This window comes from Bombina bombina, chromosome 6 (genome assembly GCF_027579735.1).
Source record: "Bombina bombina isolate aBomBom1 chromosome 6, aBomBom1.pri, whole genome shotgun sequence".
In the NCBI taxonomy this organism is placed as follows: Eukaryota; Metazoa; Chordata; class Amphibia; order Anura; family Bombinatoridae; genus Bombina; species Bombina bombina.
The window spans coordinates 409,505,524-409,526,648 of record NC_069504.1 but is presented as its reverse complement, the minus strand read 5'-3'; the positions used below and the strand labels follow the sequence as shown (position 1 = coordinate 409,526,648).

The 21,125-nt window shown below is 39.8% G+C and overlaps 1 protein-coding gene across 2 annotated transcripts in view; it reads right to left on the bottom strand.

Moving 5' to 3' along the window:
- Positions 1-1,262: 1,262 nt before the first annotated feature.
- DPYSL3 (dihydropyrimidinase like 3) overlaps positions 1,263-21,125 on the bottom strand; it is a 609,221-nt gene continuing 589,358 nt past the window's right edge. For both annotated transcript variants that reach the window (XM_053717144.1, XM_053717145.1), the window contains exons 13-14: positions 16,402-16,564; positions 1,263-1,754 (exon numbers count right to left, since the gene is read on the bottom strand). In XM_053717144.1, the coding sequence (XP_053573119.1) occupies positions 1,663-1,754; positions 16,402-16,564 (255 nt within the window). In that variant the 3' untranslated portion in view covers positions 1,263-1,662. The remainder of the gene's footprint in view (positions 1,755-16,401; positions 16,565-21,125) is intronic.

Here is a 21,125-nt window from a genome sequence, read left to right as displayed (position 1 = left end):
GGACTACGGCTACACCCTAGAACAAAGCAGCACTCTCGGGCACTACTTTAAAAATAATAAACTCTTGATTGAAGAATCTAAACTAACACCTCACTTTACCTCTTCCTATCACTAACGTAGGCAAAGAGAATGACTGAAGTGGGAGGGAAGGGAGGAGCTATATATAGCAGCTCTGCTGTGGTGCTCTTTGCCTCCTCCTGCTGACCAGGAGGTGAATATCCCACAAGTAAGGATGAAATCCGTGGACTCATCGTGTCTTTAAAAAGAAATCCAGTTTAAATTAGAAAATGCAGGACAAAATAAATAATGAAGGTATATTGCAAAGTTGTTTTACTATGCATTATTAAAGTGAATGTAAACTTCATAATATCCAGCTTAGGTTCGTTACCGTCCCCTTCCGAGATCCAGTACGATCCTCTCTTAAAAGTACTTATAAAAGCTAGTAGCCACAACAGGGCTAGATAAAGTGTCCAAATGTAATGATCAGACCACCTCTGACTCGACACGTGTTTCATCTGCCTACTAAGCAAACTTTGTCAAGAGTTAAACAAGTGTGTATACTGAATGCCGCCATAGACTTGGTTTAAATACCGTATATCCTAAACACACCCCTCTTTTCATTGGGCAACGTGTGAAGCGTGCTAACCCAATTATATTCGCTATCCAATTCAGTAACAACCACGTGATGTGCTTACGTAGTGTATACAGCGTGTTTTTTGTTTATAATGATAATTCATTTTGGCATTTGACAGATAGTAATCGGACTTATTTATTAGTAGTTTGGTCTTATAAGGAAATTATATATATGAACACTTTATGGTTACGATCTAATGGCTAATGGAGTGACATACTGTTGAGATAAAATAAAGAGATTGAATACATATAGTTGCCAAATGTATGTGGGTGTATTTTTACAAGTGACAATGAATTACCTATTAAAAACAGATTAATATAAAGAACGCAAAATGATTCATATTCATATGAAATTTTTATGTTGGTTTATCCTAATAGGACATAATTTTTAAATTAGTTTGTCCTCGTCATGTGTGTGTCCATTTGCGTTTTAATCTGTGGTTGTATATGATTGAGTTGGTATTTATTTTTTCATCAGTAATGTCCCTTTAAATGTTAAATTTTTATATATGTAGATGTATTTTATTCCATTTAAATGCGTACTTGTTGTTTCATACTAATATGAATCATTTTGCTTAATTTGTAAATCCATTTGATTTTATTTAAAGAGTAAAAGACACAGAGACGTGTTAGGGACCTCTATTTTATTGCAATTCTTGTATAAAAACAGAAAAGCGAGTCAACAGGAGACCCATGATTTTCCACAACTAATGAATTCACCCATCAGATATCTTTGACCAATGTGTCATTTCAGAAAATAGAATATGAGAATGTAATTGAAACAAAAACCTTCTGAAAATGAAACTGACTGAACTGCATGCACTGGTTGAAAATTAAGGCTATGCAATTATGAAAAAAAGCAACACTTTTAAAGCTAGGTAGCAAAAAAGCATTTGTAAAACATAAGGCCTGAGGGTTAATAAATCTTCAGACTGAACTTGGTTTGAATTTTTACTTTGTTAACATTTTTCCTCCTTAAATACCAATTGTACCATTTTGGTTTTTCATTATTTTTATATTCTTGGGTGTTTAGCTGAGAGATGTTATATTGGAACGTCCACCTGGGGGAGCTACAATCCTTCTACTGGCAGAACGGACGCCACTCTCATCTCCCTGGTTTCCTATGGGGAAAAAAATACATTGCATCAGATTAGCACAAATTTGGAAACCTTATCCACTACTTTACCCTTTGTTTTACTAAGCATTGCATGAGACCATTCACTGAAAGAGGGATCATGCAAACAGTGATCTCCTATACCACTAGGCGCCACAAAGTTTTTTATGGAGGGGTAGTGTAGCTCTTTCAAAGTCCTTATCTCCCCAGACCCTATTTTGGAGAAAGAGTAGTTAGTGTCCTCTTTACAATGACTGGTCTTATGCCCCTTCCATTAACTGCCTAATATATTTATATATTTTGTATAATCCATTAGGTGCTGAAACATCAACCTGCTTCTAACTGCCAGAGAAGTGCAAACATTTTCTTTCATGTAATTGGCAAGTGTCCATGAGCTAGTGACGTATGGGATATACAATCCTACCAGGAGGGGCAAAGTTTCCCAAACCTCAAAATGCCTATAAGTACACCCCTCACCACACCCACAATTTATATGTATTGTACTTATATTTGCCATGAGTCAGGTTTATGTATATTTCCATTTGCAGACTATCAGTTTCAAAATTGGAAAAAGTAAATTTATGCTTACCTGATAAATTAATTTCTTCTATGGTACGACTAGTCCACGGATTCATCCTTTACTTGTGGGATATTATCCTCCTGCCAACAGGAAGTGGCAAAGAGCACCACAGCAGAGCTGTCTATATAGCTCCTCCCTTAGCTCCACCCCCAGTCATTCCACGAAGGTACAGGAAGAAAAAGGAGAAACTACAAGGTGCAGAGTTGACTGAAGTTTAAAATAAAAAAAATATAATCTGTCTTAAAATGACAGGGCGGGCCGTGGACTCGTCGTACCATAGAAGAAATTAATTTATCAGGTAAGCATAAATTTACTTTTCTTCTATAAGGTACGACGAGTCCACGGATTCATCCTTTACTTGTGGGATACAATACCAAAGCTACAGGACACGGATGAACGGGAGGGACAAGACAGATGGTTAAACAGAAGGCACCACTGCTTGAAGAACTTTTCTCCCAAAAATAGCCTCCGAAGAAGCAAAAGTATCAAATTTGTAAAATTTGGAAAAGGTATGAAGCGAAGACCAAGTCGCAGCCTTACAAATCTTTGGTTGCTTGCAAGTAAAACTTCAAAGCATGAACCACGTCCAAGTTGTGCAACAGACGCTCCTTCTTAGAGGAAGGATTAGGACACAGAGAAGGAACAACAATTTCCTGATTGATATTCCTATTAGTAACAACCTTAGGAAGGAATCCAGGTTTGGTACGCAAAACCACCTTATCAGCATGGAAAACAAGATAAGGCGAGTCGCATTGCAATGCAGATAATTCAGAAACTCTTCGAGCCGAAGAGATAGCAACTAAAAACAGAACTTTCCAAGATAGAAGCTTAATATCTATGGAATGCATAGGTTCAAACGGAACCCCTTGAAGAACTTTAAGAACTAAATTCAAACTCCATGGCGGAGCAACAGGTTTAAACACAGGCTTGATTCTAACTAAAGCCTGACAGAACGACTGAACGTCTGGAACATCTGCCAGACACTTGTGCAGTAGAATTGATAAGGCAGATATCTGTCCCTTTAAAGGGACATTTAACACCTGCTGAAAATGGCTAAAACCTACTTTATCTTATTAATAAAAATAAAATAATCACTGCTGTCTATTTTATTTGTTCTTCTTACCCCAAACTGTTGATGAAGATTGTTTTGAAGTACAGTGTTGATCTAGTGCTTGATTCTACTATGTAAGCTGCCATATTGGAACATACCTTACAGGGGCACAGTAGTCACCTGCTCATGATACAGTCACATGACACACACAGCATATTATTTGTTACATATAACTTAGAGAATCACATCTGTTTGCAGCGTGTGAGCTGCATTGTCTGAAGATATTTATTTGTCACTCATAGTCTAAATGTATAAGCTTTCCCCAACTATTTATATTCACACATTTATGTAGCACAATTGAAATAAAATGCTTCATAAGCAATATTTATGTTTTTAACGCCCCCCACAGTTTTATTCTTGGCCACAAGTTTTATGCTCTAGTCTAATTAAAAGCCCTTTGCCGTTTTCAGGCACTATTGTAAATCATGAGGGAGAGGGTGGCTCTCAGACACGCTGGATATACTCTGTGGCCGTGCAGAAGATTTCTGCCTCTCATGAACTCTCCTGCTTATGTAAAGCTCTTGTACCAGCTAACTGATCAGTTAGTAATGATCATCTGTTTTATTTACCAGTGTGAACTGCTCCTGTCACACCCTCTGCCAAGACACAGTCACTAGAGCAGAACTGTGTCTGTGATCATCAGAGGGTGTGACAAGAGCAGATCACACGGGTAAATAAAACAGACGATCATTACTAACTGATCAGTTAGCTGGCTGGTACAAGTGCTTTACATAAGCAGCGCAGGAGAGGTCATAAGAAGCATAAATCTTCTGCAGCGTGTCTGAGAGCCTCCCTCTCTCCCTCACGGAGCTTACAAATAATTTGCGACAATAGTGCCTGAAAACTGCACACAGCGTTTTTTAGCTTAGAGCATAAATCTTGTGGGCAGTAAGAGTAAAACTGTGGGGGCATTAAAAACATAAACAGTGCTTATAAAGCATTTTATTTCAAATGTGCTGCATAATGTGTGTGAATATAAACAGAGGGAGAAAGCTAATTCATTTACACTGTGACAAATAAATATGTATCTTCGGATTGCAGCTCACACGCTGCAGATGCTGTGCGTGTCATGTGACTGCATTATGAGCATGTGACTACTGTGCCCCTGAAACGTGCGTTACAATATGGCAGCTTACTTAGGAAATCAAGCACTGGATCAACACTGTACTTCAAAACAATCTCCTTCAACAGTTTGGGGTAAGAGGAACAGAAAAAATAGACAGCAGTAATTATTTTATTTTTATTAATAAGAAAAAGTAGGTTTTAGGGATTATTAGAAGACAGGTGTTAAGTGTCCCTTTAAGGAACTAGCTGATAGCCCCTTCTCCAATCCGTCTTGAAGAAAGGACAACATCCTAGGAATCCTGATCTTACTCCATGAGTAGCCTTTGGATTCGCACCAATAAAGATATTTACGCCATATCTTATGATAAATTTTCCTAGTGACAGGCTTTCGAGCCTGAATCAAGGTATCTATGACCGACTTAGAGAAACCCCGCTTGGATAAAATCAAGCGTTCAATCTCCAAGCAGTCAGCCGCAGAGAAACTAGCTTTGGATGCTGAAACGGACCTTGAATCAGAAGGTCCTGTCTCAGTGGCGGAGTCCATGGTGGAAGAGATGACATGTCCACCATGTCTGCATACCAAGTCCTGCGTGGCCACGCAGGTGCTATCAAAATCACCAAAGCTCTCTCCTGTTTGATTCTGGCAAACGAGGAAGGAGAGGAAATGGTGGAAACACATAAGCCAGATTGAACGACCAGGGTACTGCTAGAGCATCTATCAGTACTGCCTAAGGATCCCTTGACCTGGACCCGTAACAAGGAAGTTTGGCATTCTGACGAGACGCCATCAGATCCAATCTGGTGTGCCCCATTGCTGAATCAATTGTGCAAACACCTCCGGATGGAGTTCCCACTTACCCGGATGAAAAGTCTGAAAAGTCTGAAGACTTAGAAAATCCGCCTCCCAGTTCTCCACTCCTGGGATATAGATTGCTGATAGATGGCAAGAGTGAGTCTCTGCCCATCGAATTATTTTGGTAACCTCTATCATCGCTAGAGAACTCTTTGTTCCCCCCTGATGATTGATATATGCTACAGTCGTGATATTGTCCGACTGGAATCTTATGAATCTGGCCGAAGCCAGCTGAGGCCACGCCAGAAGCGCGTTGAATATCACTCTCAGTTCTAGAATATTTATTGGGTGGAGAGCCTCCTCCTGAGTCCACAAACCCTGTGCTTTCAGGGAATTCCAGACTGCACCCCAGCCCAATAGGCTGGCGTCCGTCGTCACTATGACCCATGCTGGCCTGCGGAAACACATTCCCTGGGACAGATGATCCTGTGACAACCACCAAAGAAGAGAGTCTCTGGTCTCTTGATCCAGATTTATCTGAGGAGATAAATCTGCATAATCCCCATTCCACTGTTTGAGCATGCATAGTTGCAGTGGTCTGAGATGCAAGCGAGCAAAAGGAACTATGTCCATTGCCGCTACCATTAGTCCGATTACCTCCATACACAGAGCCACTGACGGCCGAGGAATGGAATGAAGAGCTCGGCAGATGGTTAAAATCTTTGATTTCCTGACCTCCGTCAGAAAAAATTTCATGTCCACCGAATCTATCAGAGTTCCCAGGAATGGAACTCTTGTAAAAATTCTGGGAGCTGTGGCCAACCTGAAGGGAAGAGCAACAAACTGGTAATGTTTGTCCAGAAAGGCGAACCTGAGGAACTGGTGATGATCTTTGTGGATAGGGATGTGTAGATACGCATCCTTTAAGTCCACGGTGGTCATATATTGACTCTCCTGGATCACTGGTAAAATAGTCCGAATGGTCTTCATCTTGAAGGATGGGACTCTGTGTTTAGGATCTTGAGATCTAAAATTGGTCTGAAGGTTCCCTCTTTTTTGGGAACCACAAACAGATTGGAGTAGAACCCCTGCCCCTGTTCTGTTTTCGGAACTGGTCAGATCACTCCCATGGTATATAGGTCTTCTACACAGCGTAAGAACGCCTCTCTTTTTGTCTGGTTTACAGACAATTGAGAAAGATGGAATCTCCCCCTTGGAGGAGAATCTTTGAAATCTAGAAGATACCCCTGGGTTACGATTTCTAAAGCCTTGGAGTCCTGAACGTCTCTTGCCCAAGCCTGAGCAAAGAGATTTTGATGACACATCAGCAGACCAGGACTTAAGCCATAACGCTCTACGCGCTAAAATGGCAAAACCTGAATTCTTTGCCTCTAATTTAGCCAGTTGAAAAGCGGCATCTGTAATGAAAGAATTAGGGCTTGAGAGCCCTAATTCTATCCAGAATATCATCTAATGGGGTCTCAACCTGAAGAGCCTCCTCCAGAGCCTTGAACCAAAAAGCAGCTGCAGTAGATACAGGAACAATGCATGCTATAGGTTGGAGAAGAAAACCCTGATGAACAAAAATTTTCTTTAGGAAACCCTCTAATTTTTTATCCATAGGATCTTTGAAAGCACAACTGTCCTCAATAGGTATAGTTGTACGCTTAGCCAGGGTAGAAATAGCTCCCTCCACCTTAGGGACCGTCTGCCACGAGTCCCGCATGGTGTCTGATATGGGAAACATTTTCTTAAAAGTAGGAAGGGGAGCGAATGGAATACCTGGTCTATCCCACTCCTTAGTAACAATGTCCGAAATCCTCTTAGGGACCGGAAAAACATCAGTGTAGACAGGAACCTCTAGAAATCTGTCCATTTTACACAATTTCTCTGGAACTACAATAGGGTCACAATCATCCAGAGTCGCTAAAACCTCCCTGAGCAATAAGCGTAGGTGTTCTAGTTTAAATTTATTAACCGTCATATCTGAGTCTGTCTGAGGGAACATCTTTCCTGAATCAGAAATCTCTCCCTCAGACAGCAAATCCCTCACCCCCAACTCAGAACATTGTGAGGGTACATCGGATATGGGTAATAAAGCATCAGAGGACTCAGCATTTACTCTCACAACAGACATACTGCGCTTCCCCTGCAACCCAGGCAGCTTAGATAAAACCTCTGTGAGGGTAGTATTCATAACTGCGGCCATATCTTGCAGGGTGAAAGAATTAGACGCACTAGAAGTACTTGGCGTCGCTTGTGCGGGCGTTAATGGTTGTGACACTTGGGGAGAATTAGATGGCATAACCTGATTCCCTTCTGACTGAGAATCATCCTGCGACATACTTTTATCAGATAAAATATGTTCTTTGCAATTTATTGACCTTTCAGTACATGAGGGACACATTCTAAGTGGGGGTTCCACAATGGCTTCTAAACATATTGAACAATGACTTTCTTCAATGTCAGACATGTTGAACAGGCTAGTAATGACTACAAACAAGCATGAAAACACTTTATTTAGTGAAAAAAATAACAATCTTAAAAAACGGTACTGCGCCTTTAAGAGAAAAAAAAGCATACACGTTCTGCAAAACTGCTTTAACCCCTTAACGACACGAGTCGTACAGGGTACGTCGCACACAACCTGGTCTTTAAAGACCAGCGACGTACCCTGTACGACTTTGGTGATTAAAGGTTTTTTACGGTTATTGCAGTTCTTGCAATACGGTTATTGCATCCTGCAATAACATTTTTCCCCCATCCGATGCAGAGAGAGCCACTGTGTGGCCCTCTCTGCACCGGCATCGATGGCCGCAATCGTTGGTGGGTGGGAGCTGACGTGGGAGGCGGGTGGGCGGCCATCGATGAAAGGCTGAAGAGAGAGGGGGGTGGGATCGGGGGCGGGGTTGTCGGGAGCGCGCACGGGAGCGAGTGTGCACGGGGGGCGGCGGCGCGTGCACGGGGAGGGAGCGGGTGGGAACCGCTTCACTACAGAAAAAACATTTTATATAAGTGACAGTAAGGGGGGATAAAATCCCTAATGAAAGTAAATCTAAGGGATCTGGGAGCGGGTGGGGGATTGGTCTGTGGGGGGGGGGAAGCTACACCACAGAAAAAAGGGAAAAAAATAAAAAAAAATTAAAAAAAAACATTTTTATTTGCAAACTGGGTACTGGCAGCTGTCTGCCAGTACCCAGTTTGCAAATAAAAATGTTTTTTTTTTAATTTTTGGCTCCCAGTAAGTTAGAGGTGGAGGGTTAGAGAGCTGTTTGGGGGGGGATCAGGGAGGGTGGGGGCTAAGGGGGGATCCTACACAGCTGCATATGTAAATATGCTATACATTATTTTTTTTTTTAATACACCTTTTATTTTAGTACTGGCAGACTTTCTGCCAGTACTTAAGATGGCGGGGACAATTGTGGGATGGGGGAGGGAAGAGAGCTGTTTGGGAGGGATCCTGGGGTATGATGTGTCAGGTGGAAGGCTGATCTCTACACTAAAGCTAAAATTAACCCTGCAAGCTCCCTACAAATGACCTAATTAACCCCTGCACTGCTGGGCATAATACACATGTGGTGCGCAGCGGCATTTAGCTACCTTATAATTACCAAAAAGCAACACCAAAGCCATATATGTCTGCTATTGCTAAACAAAGGGGATCACAGAGAAGCATTTACAATCATTTTTGCCATACTTGCAAAAGTTGTTTGTAAATAATTTCAGTGAGAAACCTATAATTGTGAAAAATTTTACGTTTTTTTTTTATTTGATCGCATTTAGCGGTGAAATGGTAGCATGAAATATACCAAGATGGGCCTAGATCAATACTTGGGGTTGTCTACTACACTACACTAAAGCTAAAATTAACCCTAGACGCTCCCTACATGCTCCCTAATTAACCCCTTCACTGCTGGGCATAATACACGTGTGATGCGCAGTGGCATTTAGCGGCCTTCTAATTACCAAAAAGTAATGCCAAAGTGATATATGTCTGCTATTTCTGAACAAAGGGGATCCCAGAGAAGCATTTACAACCATAATTGCACAAGTTGTTAGTAAAAAATGGCCTTGTCCTTAAAGGGTTAAAATGCACCAAATTTTTCAAATTTTTGCAAGCAGACTCAATATGTGTAGTTAAGTTTGCCCCACAAGGAAATTTAACATTTAACCCCTTAATGTGCAAACCAGATTGAAATTAGGCCTAAATCCGGAAAAAAAACACCCCCAGTACCTTGCCACAGCCCTGCTGTGGCGCCTACCTGCCCTCAGGGATAGTAAATATGGGGTTAAAGCTTCAATTTGGCCCAAAACATCCACAAGGGCCCTCAGGAGTTGGAACTTGCTGAGTGAAAACAACTGCGCATCTGAGGTGCGAAAATAGGCTCCGCCCATCTCACTCGATGTTTCTACAGCCTCAAAGAACCGCACCAGAGCGGTTTTAAACTAGCCATGTGGGTTCTGAGACCCAAAAAATAAGCCAAGTGTACCCTCAATAAAGTTGCCCACAAAACGTTAACAGCACTCCCAGTTTATAAAACGTTTGCCCACAAACATTCAAAACTCAGTGTCAACCATTTTTGTAATTAGCCCCTTATGCAAGCTTAGTAATGCCTTTCTATAGCTCTTAGGATTACTGCTTACCCTTACCCTCATGGGGATACTGTCAGCCTTTCTGAAATACACAGTCTCTCCAGAAAAAATGACTAAATACCTCACTGCTATATAGCATGAAAACGTTCCTCACACTGAAGTTTCCTGCACCCCTCAGCCTCTGTGGGAACTGTACTGGATCTTAGTTACAAATGCTAAGATCATCATCCTCCAGGCAGAAGTCTTCATCCATCTGCTGCCTGACAGTAAATAGTACACACCGGTATCATTTAAAACAAAAAACTCTTGCTTGAAGAAATTAAAAACTAATATTTTATCACCTCTTTCACTTTACCCTTCCTAGTACTTAGAGTAGGCAAAGAGAATGACTGGGGGGTGGAGCTAAGGTAGGAGCTATATAGACAGCTCTGCTGTGGTGCTCTTTGCCACTTCCTGTTGGCAGGAGGACAATATCCCACAAGTAAAGGATGAATCCGTGGACTCGTCGTACCTTATAGAAGAAACATATTTAGGAAGTTATTTTTTCTTACCTGGGGTATAGTCTTTTTTCAAATTGACTGCTTTTTCATTAATTTTTCGCAGGCAAAATTAGGCTCACGAGGTTGCAAAATGCTGATCTTTATTGCGTCATTCTTTGCGCGAGAATTTTTTTTGCCGCAAAGGTACGTTCGGTGACGCAAATTCTTCATTTCCGGCATCTTAGTTGACACTGGGTTTCCTTGCACAAGGTTTCGTCTACAACGACGCGAGTTGCGTAATTTCCGGATGTTGTTAGCGCCAAAAAATTTTATTTTGCGTTGTGCGTCATACTTGACGCCAAATAATTTATTTATTTAAAACCCCACTTCCTATATGCCTCTTGCTTTTTTCTATGATCAGAGGGCTATGCTGTTTGCATTTTTTCCCATTCCTGAAACTGCCATATAAGGAAATTGATCATTTTGCTTTATATGTTGTTTTTTTCCTCTTACATTTGCAAGATGTCTCAATCTGATTGTGTCTCAGAAACCACTGTTGGAACCCTGCTGCATGATAACAGTTCTACCAAAGCTAAGTATATCTGTTAATTTGTGGAGATGATATCTCCAGCTGTGGTATGTAATAGTTGTCATGATAAGCTTTTACATGCAGAGAATGTATCCATCAGTACTAGTACAATGCCTGTTCCTTCAACATCTAATGTACCTGATATCCCTGTGAATATTAAAGATTTTAGTGCAGATGCGATTTAGAAGGCTTTGTCTGCTATTCCGCCTTCTAATAAACGTAAAAGATCTTTTAAAACGTCTCATAAAGTTGATGAAATTTCAAATGACCGACAACATACTGAATTATCCTCCTCTGATGAGGATCTATCTGATTCAGAAGATCCTATCTCAGATATTGACACTGACAAATATACTTATCTCTTTTAAATGGTGTATGTTCGTTCTTTGTTAAAGAAGTGTTGATTACTTTGGATATTGAGGAAACTAGTCCTCAATACTAAAACTAGTAAATGTTTAAAATCTGTTTATAAACCTCCTGTGGTTACTCCAGAGGTTTTTCCAGTTCCTGATGCTATTTCTGATATGATTTCAAAGTAATGGAATAGGCCTGGTACTTCTTTTATTCCTTTTTCTAGGTTTAAAAAGTTGCATCTTTTGCCAACAGTTAGATTGGAGTTTTGGGAAAAAAACACCAAAGTTGATGGGGTTATTTCTACTCTTGCTAAACATACTACTATCCCTATGGAAGATAGTACTTCCTTTAGGGACCCTTTAGATAGGAAACTTGAATCCTATCTAAGGAAAGCTTATTGATATTCTGGCTATTTTCTCAGGTCTGCCATTTCTATGGCTGATGTTGCAGCTGCATCAACTTTTTGGTTGGAAAGCTTAGCACAACAGGAAGCAGATCCTGATTTGTCTAGCATTGTTCGCTTGCTGCAACATGCTAATCATTTTATCTGTAATGCCATTTTTTATATACTCAAATTTGATGTTAGATCTAGGTATTTGGCTATTTTAGCCAGAAGAGTTTTGTGGCTCAAATATTGGAATGCTGACATGGTATCTAAGTCTAGATTACTATCTCTTTCTTTCCAAGGTAACAATTTATTTGGTTCTCAGTTGGATTCGATTATTTCAACTGTCACTGGGGGTAAAGTAGTTGTTTTTTTACCTCAGGATTAAAGATCTAAGGGTAAATCTTGAGCTTCTAATTGTTTTTGTTCTTTTCGACAGAATAAGGAACAGAAAGCCAATCCTTCCCCCAAAGAATCTGGTTCCAATTGGAAACCTTCTTCAAGTTGGAATAAATCCAAGCTGTTAAAGAAACCAAAGCCAGCCCCCGAGTCTGCATGAAGGTGCGGCCCTCATTCCAGCTCAGCTGGTGGGGGGCAGATTAAAATTATTCCAAAACATTTGGGCAGATCCTGTCCAAAATCAATGGATTCAGAGTATTGTCTCTCAAGGGTATTGAATAGGATTTAGAGCAAGACCTGTGAGAAGGTTTTTTCTCTCACGCGTCCAAGTAAATCTAGTAAAGGCTCAGGTTTTTCTGAAGTGTGTTTCAGACCTAGAGTTTTCAGGGGTAATTATACCAGTTCCGTTTCAGGAACAGAGTCTGGGGTTTTATTAAAATCTATTCATTGTCCCAAAGAAAGAAATTTAATTCAGGCCAGTTCTGGATCTGAAAATTTTGAGTCGTTTTGTAAGAGTGCCAACTTTTAAAATGGTGATTATAAGGACTATTCTGCCTTTGTTCAGCAAGGTCTTTATATGTCCACAATAGACTTACAGGATGCATATCTTTATATTCAGATTCATCCAGACCTCTATCGGTTTCTGAGATTCTCTTTTCTAGACAAGCATTACCAATTTGTTGCTCTTCCATTTGGCCTAGCGACATTTTGCTAATTTTCATATGAGACCTCTTCAGCTTTGTATGCTGAATCCATGGTGCAGGGATTATACAAAGATATCACAATTAATATCCTTAATCCCAATGTTCCGTTCTCTCTGACTTGGTGGTTAGATCACATCATATAGTTCAGGGGGCCTCTTTTGTTCATCCAACCTGTACTGTGATCACAATAGATGCAAGTCTTTCAGGTTGGGGAGCTGTCTGGGGATCTCTGACAGCACAAGGGTTTAGAAATCTCAAGAGGCGAGGTTTCCAATCAATATTTTAGAACTCTGTGTTATTCAGGGCTCTTCAGGTTTGGTCTCTACTGAAGAGAGAACAGTTCATTTGTTTTCAGACAGACAATATCACAACTGTGACATATGTCAAAAATCAGGGTGGGACTCACAGTCCAGTAGCTATGAAAGATGTATCTTGGATACTTTCTTGGGCGGAATCCAGCTCTTATCTAATTTCTGTGGTTCATATCCCAGGTGTAGACAATTGGGATGTGGATTATCTCAGCCATCAGACTTTATATCTGGGTGAGTGGTTTCTCCATCCAGATGTGTTTTTTCAGATTGTTCAGATGTGGGGTATTCCAGAAATAGATCTGATGGCTTCCCATCTAAACAAGAAACTTTCCAGGTATCTGTCCAGGTACAGGGATCCTCAAGCAGAGTTGGTGGATGCGTTAGCAGTTACTTGGTTTTACCAACCTGCTTATATCTTCCCGCCTCTAGTTCTTCTTCCAAGAGTGATCTCCAAGATTATCATGGAACAATCATTTGTGTTTCTGGTAGCTCCAGCATGGGCTCACAGGTTTTGGTATGCGGATCTTGTCCGGATGTCCAGTTGCCAACCTTGGCCACTTCCTTTAAGACCAGACTTTCTGTCACAAGTTCCTTTTTTCCATCAGGATCTCAAATTATTAATTTGAAGGTATGGAAATTGAACGCCTAGTGCTTAGTCATAGAGGTTCTCACTGATTCAGTGATTAATTCTATGTTACCGGCTCGTAAATCCGTTTCTAGGAAGATTTATTATCGAGTTTGGAAGCCTTATATTTCATGGTGTTCTTCTCATAAATTCTTCTGGCATTCTTTTAGAATTCCTAGAATTTTTCAGTTTCTTCAGGATGGTTTGGATAAGGTTTGTCTGCAAGTTCCTTATAGGGACAAATCTCTGATCTGTTTTGTTTCAAAGAAAGATTGCTAAGCATCCTGATATTCACTGTTTTGTACAGGCTTTGGTCTGTATCAAGCCTGTCATTAAATCAATTTCTCCTCTTTGGAGTTTTAATTTGGTTTTGAAGGCTTTACAGGCTCCTCCTTTTGAACCTATGCATTCCTTGGGCATTAAACTACTTTTTTGGAAAGTGTTGTCCCTTTTGGCTATCTCTTCTGCTAGAAGAGTTTCCCATTTATCTGCTTTTTTGTGAGTCTGCTTTTCTGATTTTCCATCAGGATAAGGCAGTTTTGCGGACTTCATTTAAATTTCTACTTAAGGTTGTGAATTCTAACAACATTAATAGGGAAATTGTTGTTCCCTCTTTGTGTCCTAATCCTAAGATTTTTTTGGGAGAGATCCTTACATTCTCTGGATCTTGTAAGAGCTCTAAAATATTATGTGGAATCTACTAAGATTTCAGGAAGACTTCTAGTCTATTTGTTGTCTTTTCTGGTTCTAGGAAAGGTCAGAAAGCTTCTGCCATTTCCTTGGCATCTTGGTTAAGCTTTTGATTCATAAGGCTTATTTGAAGTCGGGTCAGGTCCCGCCTCAGAGATTCACAGCTCATTTTACTGGTTCAGTCTCCTCTTGTGGGCTTTTATGAATGAAGCTTCAGTTGATCAGATTTGCAAAGCAGCAACTTGGTCTTCTTTGCATAAATTTACTAAATTCTACCGTTTTGATGTATTTGCCTCTTCTGAAGCAGTTTTTGGTAGAAAAGTTCTTCAGGCAGTTGTATCAGCTTGATTCCTCTGCTTATGTTTTAAGTTTTTTTCTTTTCATTTATGAGAAAAACATATTTTTTTGGGTGTGGATTTAATATTTTCAGCGGAAAATGGCTGTTTTTATTTTTATCCCTCCCTCTCTAGTGACTCTTCTGTGGAGTTCCACATCTTGGGTATTACTATCCCATATGTCACTAGCTCATGGACTCTAGCTAATTACATGAAAGAAAACATAATTTATGTAAGAACTTACCTGATAAATTAATTTCTTTCATATTGGCAAGAGTCCATGAGACCCACCCTTTTTATGGTGGTTATGATTTTTTGTATAAAGCACCCCACTCCTTGGCTATTCGTTAAACTGAATTGTGGGTGTGGTGAGGGGTGTATTTATAGGCATTTCGAGGTTTGGGAAACTTTGCCTCTCCTGGTAGGATTGTATATCCCATATGTCACTAGCTCATGGACTCTTGCCAATATGAAAGAAATTAATTTATCAGGTAAGTTCTTACATAAATTATGTTTTTTTTATATTTTCTTTAAAACTACTTTTAATGAGATTCAACCACACCAGAAATATTAAGTTAGGTATATTATTATGATTAATTATATGAGTAATAATTACAATATTGTTTGCTAAAACTGGTGGTGAACCTTAAATAAGCAAGTTTTAATGTTATTTCTATTTTTAAGCAAGTTTTAATGTTAACGGTAAATTTATTTACAATTTCAAATTAATTTATATTTAAGAATTCGAACATTCCCTTAATAAAAAAAAGATGTTTTCATACTGTAATCATATAGATTTTTTATTTTTTTATTTTGTCTCCACTTTTTCACACTTGTGCATGTAACTTTATACACTTAAAAGGAAATAAAACAAGTTGGGATAGAGACAAAACTATAATAATATGTACTTTAATAACTTTATCTGCAAATGTATACTGCAGTGCCTCGCCATTAACCCTTTCATTTTAGTTTCTGAATTGTAAAGCTCTAACTCCCCCCAAACATTTCCTTCTATGGCTGTATCTATAGCTATTGTTGTTTTAGTAGAATACAAAAGTGCATAGGGATTATCTGCTGTAGCATGCCTAGAAGCTGTCAACTCAGTTGAAATACAATGCCTGTGTCTAAACACTGATAAGGGGGGTGGAGTTGGCTGCTCCCGGCAGCTTAGCTATGTAATTTATTTAGCTTACTTTTGAAAAATTATTTTAAAATACAGTACTTGGCAGCAATTTTTAAACAATTATGCAAACTATTTTTAATTAATTAGTCCTTTTATAATATGCACAGATCTCAACCTGTTTTATGTCCCTTTAAATTATGATTGTATCGCCATAACAGTCTGATTACCATTGCAAAATTCACATTACATTATTCTCAACACTGCAGTATCTCTGTTTTCTACCAACTATTGATATAGCTAGCAAAGATTCTAGTATAGCAACACTATGTAAAATAAAAAGTTCACAATTAACCACCATAAACTCAAACTGAATGTACATTAGGTTATGCTAAGCTAGGTAAGAGTAACAGATATAAACGTTGCATTTTTTAAGTGGTTCTGACTTTAAACTGCAATGACTACCATTATGTGGTTCAAAACAAAATACAATCTTTTTCATTTAGAATAAAACATATTACCAGCTAGGCTAAATGCTGAGTGGTGCAAGTTTCGGACTGGGGGAGTCTGTCGTGTTGGAGATCCCTTAGCAGAGCCTGCAGGAGTGCCACCTTTGGGTGTTGATGACAAGTCGTAAACTGGCCCGTCATACATTCCGCGGGGCACTGCATGCAACTCTGCAATCTGTTAAATGAAGTAAGCAAGAGAAAATAAGATACTATTAAAAACAATATCCTGATAATTCTAGCAAGTAACATTGATACAAAAACTTCACCATAAAGAAAAGAGTTCACAGTTACACTTTCCTACAGGAAAATATGTGAATATTTCAAGTTAAAAAAAGAGTGCATAATGGGTTAGGTGGGCAATCCAGCTTTATCAGTTGACAAAGACATTTAAATCAGGGGTTTCCAACATTGTCACACATTTAAGAAATGCTATTTATTTAAAAAGTGTGCGTGTGTTTTTGATTTTATATATATATATATATATATATATATATATATATATATATATATATATATATATATATATATACACACAGTGAGGGAAAAATTATTTGATCCCCTACTTATTTTGTACGCTGAAATGATCAGTCTATAATTATTTTAATGGTAGGTTTATTTGAACAGCGAGAGACAGAGTAACAACAAAAAATTCAGAAAAACGCATTTCAAAAAAAGTTATAAATTGATTTGCCTTTTAATGAGTGAAATAAGTATTTGACCCCTTTGCAAAACATGACTTAGAACTTGGTGGGTACAAAACCCTTGTTGGCAATCACAGAGGTCAGATGTTTCTTGTAGTTGGCCACCAAGTTTGCACACATCTCAGGAGGGATTTTGTCCCACTCCTCTTTGCAGATCCTCTCCAAGTCATTAAGGTTTTGAGGCTGACATACCCATCCACGACCCATTTTCAATGCCCTGGCTGAGGGAAGGAGGTTCTAACCCAAGATTTGACAGTACATGGCCCCGTCCATCGTCCCTTCGATGCGGTGAAGTTGTTCTGTCCCCTTAGCAGAAAAACACCCCCAAAGCATAATGTTTCCAACTCCATGTTTGACGGTGGGGATGGTGTTCTTGGGGTCATAGGCAGCATTCCTGCTCCAAACAGGACAAGTTGAGTTGATGCCAAAGTGCTCGATTTTGGTCTCATCTGACCACAACACTTTCACCCAGTTCTCCTCTAAATCATTCAGATATTCATTGGCATACTTCAGACAGGCCTGTACATGTGCTTTCTTGACCTTGCAGGCGCTGCAGGATTTCAGTCCTTCACGGCGTGGTGTGTTACCAATTGTTTTCTTGGTGACTATGGTTCCAGCTGCCTTGAGATCATTGACAAGAACCTCCTGTGTAGTTCTGGGCTGATTCCTCACCGTTCTCATTATCATTGAAACAACACGAGGTGAGATCTTGCATGGAGCCCCAGGCCGAGGGAGATTGACAGTTATTTTGTGCTTCTTCCATTTGTGAATAATAGCACCAACTGTTGTCACCTTCTCACCAAGCTGCTTGGCGATGGTCTTATAGCCAATTCCAGCCTTGGACAGCTCTTTGGTCTTGGCCATGGTGGAGAGTTTGGAATCTAATTGATTGATTGCTTCTGTGGACAAGTGTCTTTTATACAGTTAACAAGCTGAGATTAGGAGCACTCCCTTTAAGAGAGTGCTCCTAATCTTAGCTCGTTACCTGTATAAAACACACCTGGGAGCCAGAAATCTTGCTGATTGATAGGGGATCAAATACCTATTTCACTCATTAAAATGCAAATCAATTTATAACTTTTTTGAAATGCGTTTTACTGGATTTTTGTTGTTGTTATAGACTGATCATTTCTTTGTCAGTGGGCAAAAGTAAAAAATCAGTATATATATATATATATATATATATATATATATATATATATATATATATATATATATATATATATATATATATATATATACAGGGAGTGCAGAATTATTAGGCAAGTTGTATTTTTGAGGATTAATTTTATTATTGAACAACAACCATGTTCTCAATGAACCCAAAAAACTCATTAATATCAAAGCTGAATAGTTTTGGAAGTAGTTTTTAGTTTGTTTTTAGTTATAGCTATTTTAGGGGGATATCTGTGTGTGCAGATGACTATTACTGTGCATAATTATTAGGCAACTTAACAAAAAACAAATATATACCCATTTCAATTATTTATTTTTACCAGTGAAACCAATATAACATCTCAACATTCACAAATATACATTTCTGACATTCAAAAACAAAACAAAAGCAAATCAGTGACCAATATAGCCACCTTTCTTTGCAAGGACACTCAAAAGCCTGCCATCCATGGATTCTGTCAGTGTTTTGATCTGTTCCCCATCAACATTGCGTGCAGCAGCAACCACAGCCTCCCAGACACTGTTCAGAGAGGTGTACTGTTTTCCCTCCTTGTAAATCTCACATTTGATGATGGACCACAGGTTCTCAATGGGGTTCAGATCAGGTGAACAAGGAGGCCATGTCATTAGATTTTCTTCTTTTATACCCTTTCTTGCCAGCCACGCTGTGGAGTACTTGGACGCGTGTGATGGAGCATTGTCCTGCATGAAAATCATGTTTTTCTTGAAGGATGCAGACTTCTTCCTGTACCACTGCTTGAAGTAGGTGTCTTCCAGAAACTGGCAGTAGGACTGGGAGTTGAGCTTGACTCCATCCTCAACCCGAAAAGGCCCCACAAGCTCATCTTTGATGATTCCAGCCCAAACCAGTACTCCACCTCCACCTTGCTGGCGTCTGAGTCGGACTGGAGCTCTCTGCCCTTTACCAATCCAGCCACGGGCCCATCCATCTAGCCCATCAAGACTCACTCTCATTTCATCAGTCCATAAAACCTTAGAAAAATCAGTCTTGAGATATTTCTTGGCCCAGTCTTGACGTTTCAGCTTTTGTGTCTTGTTCAGTGGTGGTCGTCTTTCAGCCTTTCTTACCTTGGCCATGTCTCTGAGTATTGCACACCTTGTGCTTTTGGGCACTCCAGGGATGTTGCAGCTCTGAAATATGGCCAAACTGGTGGCAAGTGGCATCTTGGCAGCTGCACGCTTGACTTTTCTCAGTTCATGGGCAGTTATTTTGCGCCTTGGTTTTTCCACACACTTCTTGCGACCCTGTTGACTATTTTGAATGAAACGCTTGATTGTTCGATGATCATGCTTCAGAAGCTTTGCAATTTTAAGAGTGCTGCATCCCTCTGCAAGATATCTCACTATTTTTGACTTTTCTGAGCCTGTCAAGTCCTTCTTTTGACCCATTTTGCCAAAGGAAAGGAAGTTGCCTAATAGTTATGCACACCTGATATAGGGTGTTGATGTCATTAGACCACACCCCTTCTCATTACAGAGATGCACATCACCTAATATGCTTAATTGGTAGTAGGCTTTCAAGCCTATACAGCTTGGAGTAAGACAACATGCATAAAGAGGATGATGTGGTCAAAATACTCATTTGCCTAATAATTCTGCACTCCCTGTATATATATATATATATATATTGCTCTGGAAAAAAACTGTGTGCATCCTGACGCCAGCCTTGCAGAAGCACCCGCAGATTTTTACTGATCCTCCACTAAATTTCACAGTGGGTGTGAGACACTGTGGCTTGTAAGCCTCTCCAGGTCTCCGTGTAACCATTAGACGAATAGGTGTTGGGCAAAGATAAAAAACAACATTTATGCTTACCTGATAAATTTCTTTCCTGGACGTCATTCCAATTACTAGTGGGATATTCAACTCCTGGCCAGCAGGAGGAGGCAAAGAGCACCCCAGCAAAGCTGTTAAGTGTAACTTCCCTTACCCATAATCCCCAGTCATTTAGCTGAAGGAAAATGGAAAAAGAAGAAACACAAGGGTGAAAAGGTGCCTGAGGTTTACTAAAAAAAACTGCCAAATTATAATTAAAAAGAGGACGGGGTCGTGGACTCTCCATGCCCGGAAATAAATAAATTTATCAGGTAAGCTAGATTTTGTTTTCTTTCCTATGACATGGAGAGTCCACAACGCCAATCCAATTACTAGTAGGAACCAATACCCAAGCTAGAGGACACGGAATGAACAGGGAGGGAGAAAAAGGCAGGAGGACCTAAACAGAAGGCACCACCGCTTGAAGAACCTTTCTCCCAAAAGAAGCCTCGGCCGAAGCAAAAGTATCAAATTTGTAGAATTTGGAAAAAGTATGCAGAGAGGACCATTTTGCCGCATTGCAAATCTGTTCCACAGAAGCTTCATTTTTGAAAGCCTAAGAAGAGGAGACAGCCCTAGTGGAATGAGTCGTAAGTCTTTCAGGAGGCTGCTGTCCAGCAGCCTCATAAGCCAAACAAATCAAACTTCTCAACCAGAGAGACAGAAGAGTAGAAGTGGCCTTCTGACCCTTACGCTTTCCAGAGAAAACAACAAACAGGGCAGAAGATTGCCGAAAATCTTTAGAGCACGCACAACATCCAAATTATGCAAAAGACATTTTGAGAAGAAGGATTAGGACAAAAAGGAACAACAATTTCCTGATTAATGTTTCAATCCGACACCACCTTAGGGAGAAACCCTAATTTAGTACGAAGGACCGCCTTATCAGCATGAAAAATATGGTACAGGGAATCACATTGCAGAGCAGAAAGCTCAGACACTCTGTGATCGGAAGAAATAGCAACAAGAAACAAAACCTTCCAGGATAACAATTTTATATCAACAACATGCATTGGCTCAAAC